At 46.8% G+C, this 5,717-nt stretch overlaps 2 protein-coding genes across 2 annotated transcripts; one reads left to right on the top strand and one right to left on the bottom strand.

Moving 5' to 3' along the window:
* Positions 1-536: 536 nt before the first annotated feature.
* Positions 537-1,438, bottom strand: LOC109754144 (phloretin 2'-O-glucosyltransferase-like). Its single transcript, XM_073509545.1, has one exon. The coding sequence runs from the start codon at positions 1,436-1,438 to the stop codon at positions 575-577; it is 864 nt and encodes a 287-aa protein (XP_073365646.1). The 3' UTR covers positions 537-574.
* A 796-nt stretch (positions 1,439-2,234) lies between these two features.
* LOC109754145 (UDP-glycosyltransferase 88B1-like) lies at positions 2,235-4,517 on the top strand. Its single transcript, XM_073509544.1, has one exon. The coding sequence runs from the start codon at positions 2,542-2,544 to the stop codon at positions 3,133-3,135; it is 594 nt and encodes a 197-aa protein (XP_073365645.1). The 5' UTR covers positions 2,235-2,541; the 3' UTR covers positions 3,136-4,517.
* The last annotated feature ends 1,200 nt before the right edge of the window (positions 4,518-5,717 follow it).

Raw genomic sequence — 5,717 nt, 5'->3', positions numbered from 1 at the left:
ATTATTTGGTCTCACCGTCTTAAGAACGAGACATTACGAGGACACGCCGATCTATGGCATGATTTCCTCTCTTCTCATAATCTGTAAAACTCTGAGTTACTGCCTCTTTTGAAATATTTTCAGGTGGGGAGTCTTTCCCCCCGGTGACCATTTAAAAAATAAGTCAAAAGATGGAGGTTTCTTGCGTAGCACTAGCACCACAACGAATGCCAATCGACCGTGAGTGGACAACGTGAGGAAAATCTAACACTTTTTTGTCTGCTTCGCAGTCAATGGTTGGTCAACCGACGGTAGTGGTAAATTTGTAACAAACGCAAATTGATAGCAATATTTCAAACCAATTTTTTTTAAATGTTATGTGTAAGCACATGGGCAAGTTATGATAGTCTTGTGCCTCCGCGAAAAAGAAGTCTTAATTGTCTCATATGGAATTTTTTTTCTATATATTGTCCGTAGGAAGTACATCTTCATAAAGGATGAAACTACAAGTCAAAAGAAAAATGATGAAACTAAAATCACATGTTGATTTCACGCTCACTGCTTACACGATTATACTCACGGTCAATTCAAAACGTCAAACACGAATCCACGTGTCCACCAGCCCCGTCAACGTCGCCTCTGATTCCCCACCCTCGAGTAGAGCCTCTTTCGCCTGCCTCATCACCGCCAAAGTCCGCTCTCGGAGCACCCTCCCGCCGTCGGAGTCCATCATCCACCAGACCTTCTTAGCAACCTCCTCGGCCTCTACCACCTCCTTGTCGCACCCTTCCATCGCGACGGCCAGCTCCATCTCTTTCTCCAGGAACACCGCGTTCATCAGTTGCTCCGCGTACAACGGCCACGCTAACATCGGCACACCTGCCATGACCGACTCGAGCACTGAGTTCCACCCACAATGTGTCACAAAACAACCAACTGCATCGTGTGCCAGCACGTCACGTTGCGGCGCCCATGACTTCACAACGAGGCCCCTGCCCTGGGTCCTTTCAAGGAAACCCTGCGGGAGGAGGGTATCCAAATCCGGCTCAGGCGGCTTCTCGGAGTTCTTCGACGAGTCGGCGCTTGGCGGGCTCCGCACGACCCACATGAACCTCTGTCCACTAGCTTCTAGTCCGGCGGCCACCTTCCTTGTTTGTTTGGCGCTGAACCGGCCAAGGCTGCCGAAGGAGAGGAAGACCACGCTGCCCTTGGGCTGCGCGTCCAGCCACGCGAGACACTCGTCACCGCGCTTCACGCCGACCTCCTCCGACTTGATCAGTGGCCCAATACAGTAGACCGGGGGTGTCCAGAGGCCGGATGGTGCGCAGAGTCCGGCCACGATGGTGTCCATGGCGCGTGGCTCCAGCGAGCGGAAGGTGTTGACGATGATGCCCTGGGACCGGAACAGGTTGGTGCTCATGTTTAGAAATGCCTTGTGGGGCACGCTATCACGATCCATAAGCCGCTAAATGGCGTGCGTCGCTCGGAACGACGGAATTCCCGGAGCGTGCACGAGTTCTTGGCCCATTTCCCCGAGAGCACTTTTACGGTACCCTGGTACTCCCATGGCATAGACTGGAGTACCAAACGAATCCGGCGGTCCATGACGAGGGGTAACTTAGTCATTTTCCAAAGGTTACGTTGGGCCTTTTTTGTGTCATCTCATCCTGATAGAGGCCAATAATTTCGGATCTCACGGCCCTGACCGTTTAGTTTCCAAACAAATATCTCGATCCTGCATCCCAACCGAGAGTCTCGGAGGCGCCACCGATCCCAGCCAGATCCAAATTTCTCTTCACTCCATGGGAATTTGTACCTACTCTGAAGATGATGGATCCGATCGTGGGTGCTAGGGGTGTCGTTCGTGGAGGTCGAGGCATAAAGAAATGGAGAAAGACGGAGCAGATCGTGGGGGCGAGCGAGGTCGACGGACCTGATTGTGGAGGGACGAGCATGGTGGCGGCGGCGGTGTTCGTGGACGTAAACGAGGGCTGCATGTCATCCGTACGAACCAGAGAAAATACTAAAATACCCAGAAATAACAAATGATTGTTGCGATTACTATTTTGCCCTTTGACCAAGGTACTCCGTTACTTTTCACCTTGGTACTCCGTGGAACAATAGATGGAGTACAACATCATATTGACCATCGGATTGACAAAAATAGACTGTCTGTGTTAGTTTAAGGGTACGGTAAAAGAGCTCTCCATTGCGTCACACACTCACCAGGACGATCTATTAGCATATTATAGTGAGCACTACTACGAATAAAGTGAGAGTCTAGGTTCACTCTGTGTTTGTCTGCTGAGAAGGTTCGGTGGCAGATTGGAGTTCAGTCTCATGGGAAGGATCGACACAAGTCCAAACACAATCACCACCTGAGCATCAGCCGTTGCGTTGCCTTGCGCCCCTATAAAACTCTCTTGTTCTTCTTCATCATCTCCATCTCAAATCATCCTGGTCTCTCTCTCTTCCTCGCTGTCTCACTCACACACACACACACATATTCCAAACGTCCAAAATCCACACCACCGATCAGGAGCGAAAGATATCGTTGCCAACATGGTCGGCGCCGGAACCAACACCACCATGGAAGCCCGGAAGCTGCGGGTGGTGCTCTACCCGTCGCCGGGCATGGGGCATCTGGTCTCCATGATCGAGCTCGGCAAGCACTTAGCCGCCCGTGCACTGACCGTCACGGTCGCCCTCATCGATTCCCCGCATGACACCAGCGCCACGGGTCCCTTCCTCGCCGGCGTCTCCGCGGCCAACCCCTCCATCTCTTTCCACCGTCTGCCACAGGTCGAGCTCCTCTGGTCTGAGCCGCCCGTGATGCTGACCTTCGAGGTCGTTCGCCTCTCCAACACGCACCTCCATGACTTTCTCGCCGGCGACTCCCCAGCCGTCATCGTGCTGGACTTCTTCTGCAGTGCCGCTATCGGCGTGGCCGAGGAGCTCGGCATCCCCGCGTACTTCTTCTGCGCCTCTGGGGCCCAGATCCTGGCTTTCTTCTTGCACCTCCCGGTTCTGCACGGTAAAAGCACCAGGAGCTTCGGGGAAGAGGGCGATCGTCACGACGTCATCGATGACAGTATGCGCAAAGAAAAAATAAACGTCATCGATGACAAATGGAATCAGACTTGTCGCCTCAGCTAACGTTGTTGAGGGGCAAAGCACCTAGGGGCTCTGCAAGAATGGATATAAGCAAATCTCTGATGATCTGCTAAAGCTTAACTCTTTTTTTCTGTTGCAAGGTCGGGCGATGGCGTCGTTTCCGCATCGCTTCCATCCATAGGGCGTAGTCTTGAAGACTTGTTCCCCTTCACGCTTTCCCTGGGCTCGACGTGCACGTCATTACAACTGGCTGGTGCCCAACCCGGTGATGCGAGTTGTTGGCGTTACGACTTGTGTGGCGACGACGGTGGTGGCGTGCGAAGCTGGGCCGCGGCTGGTCCTCCTCATGTCGGCGGTCTGATGTGCCAATGGGTGCGCCTTTGTCTGTTTCTCGCTGTGACAGAGAAGTCGGAGCTGCGCGTGGCGGGGCCCCTGCGGCAACGATGACTCCATGAGGCGGTTTCAGCGGACGGTGCTCTCCGGAGGTGCCTATCGGTGCAAGGCTTGCAACTTTCTCATGCAAAGCGCATCAGCAAAATCAGACTGCCAGTCCTCGACGTCTCGGCAGATTGTTTGGCTGTGGCCAGCGAGGTCCCCGGGTGTTGCTCGTTCGGAGGGGTCTTGATGGGTCGTCGGTGGCAAAGTCGGAGTCGCCTGCTCGGGGAGAGGTGATGACGATGACATTCAGGCAACCTTGACGGTGCGTGTGGTCTTGTGGGTGCCAGGCCGGGCGGAATGCCCTATTCTTTGGGCGTGTTGTAATGGTTTTCGTCCGGGTTTTCGTTCATTAATCGGGCAATTCTCTTCTTCTTAATCAATGAAAATGGCAAATCTTTTGCCTCGTTTAAAAAACGCTTTTATATTTCTTTATGGATGGAGTACTTTGTATATATTTTTATCATATAGAACCATAGTTCTTAAAAAAAACGTTGTTGAGGGAACCAGCTCTTCAACATAAAAAATAATTGTTAATTCGCCACATCGCATATGCGTTAAGCAATCTTAAACAAAAAAATAAATAAAAATACAATTGTTGATCTAGAACGACAATGTTTGCACTGAGCGTGTGCTTCTGTATTCCCTTAAAAAAAGTACGGCAACCCTTTAAGTCGACGTAAAAGAAGCAGGCAGAGTAATGGTTGATGGTTGGCTTACGTCTATCTCATCGAGAGGAATGGTTGACATACGTCATATCTCAAACCTTTCTTCTACTACAAAGGACCTATTTTTGACTACCTAAAGATAATCAATGGATGCTTGATCTAAATAGTCAATTACACCGATGGTGCTACAACTTGACGTAGATGATATCACTTTGGTGCTAGAAGTTACGGTGTATATCAAAATGGTGCAAAAACTTGGCTTGGATGTGCAAATACAGTGCTTATCCCGTTTTGTATACAGGCCAAGCGCATGGGGTCCGCTGTCAGCCAGTGAAGCATGAAGAAAAACTGCTCAGAATTTACCGTTTTGTATATAGACTAGGAGCATGGGGTCCGCTTTTAGACAGTGAAGCATGAAGAAAAACCCCTTGGAATTTGCTTTTTCGACAAAAAAGACGTAGATGATATCACTTTGGTGCTAGAAGTTGTGGTGTATATTAAAATGGTGCAAAAACTTGGCTTGGATGTGCAAATACAGTGCTTATCCCGTTTTGTATACAGGCCAAGCGCATGGGGTCCGCTGTCAGCCAGTGAAGCATGAAGAAAAACCGCTCAGAATTTACCGTTTTGTATACAGACTAGGAGCATGGGGCCCGCTTTCAGACAGTGAAGCATGAAGAAAAACCCCTTGGAATTTGCTTTTTCGACAAAAAAGACCCCTATGGACGTGGCATTTTTCTTCTCTATGCCCAATGGGTCTCGCCTGTCATTATTTACAGAAAAACATTCCGTGCAGGTTTCGAACCAGCGACCATGGGCTACCAGAAAAACAAGCTAACTACTGCACCCTACACGTTGATATGTTCAGTACTGATAACAACCATACAAATATTAGCAAGGACGCATGTGGAGCTTCAATGGGCTGCATATATTGCGGCCCATTTTCGTCAAGCTATTTTTATAAGATATTGTAAAAACATAAGTAATAAATTATGTTACAATATTTATGTGTTTCAATATTATTTAAATATAAAATCATTGAAACATATAAACATATTATATATATAATATTTAGTTAATATGGACATTTAAATGTATATTAGATACAATGTTTAATGAATAAAAAAATAAATTCACACACAGATATTTAAATTTTAAAATGATGAATACAAACATTTACTTAATATCTATAAATATTCACATTTGTATATTTTTTACTCATGACTTATATTCAAAAGTATTATATATTTTGCATATTATACATGGTTGAATATTCATTAATAGTTAAAACATTGAAATTTAGAATATTTTTAATTATACAAAAATTAAACTATGCAAATATGCTTATAATTATTGAAATGTTCATATAATTAAAATAAATAGTTTAGATGTAATTTTAAAAAACTGTATCATTTTAAATTATATACTCATTTTTTAAAATTCATAATTATTATTTTAAATATGCGAATGTATTTTGAAATTATATGTGAACAAGTTTATTTAATATACATTTTAAATGTC

Source organism: Aegilops tauschii, chromosome 2 (assembly GCF_002575655.3).
Source record: "Aegilops tauschii subsp. strangulata cultivar AL8/78 chromosome 2, Aet v6.0, whole genome shotgun sequence".
In the NCBI taxonomy this organism is placed as follows: domain Eukaryota; kingdom Viridiplantae; phylum Streptophyta; class Magnoliopsida; order Poales; family Poaceae; genus Aegilops; species Aegilops tauschii.
The sequence above is the reverse complement of the archived record's forward strand: the minus strand, read 5'-3'. Positions and strand labels throughout refer to the sequence as shown.

Bases quoted from the DNA above. Each gene is read 5' to 3' on its own strand.
- LOC109754144 (XM_073509545.1), bottom strand. From the start codon at position 1,438: ATGGATCGTGATAGCGTGCCCCACAAGGCATTTCTAAACATGAGCACC.
- LOC109754145 (XM_073509544.1), top strand. From the start codon at position 2,542: ATGGTCGGCGCCGGAACCAACACCACCATGGAAGCCCGGAAGCTGCGG.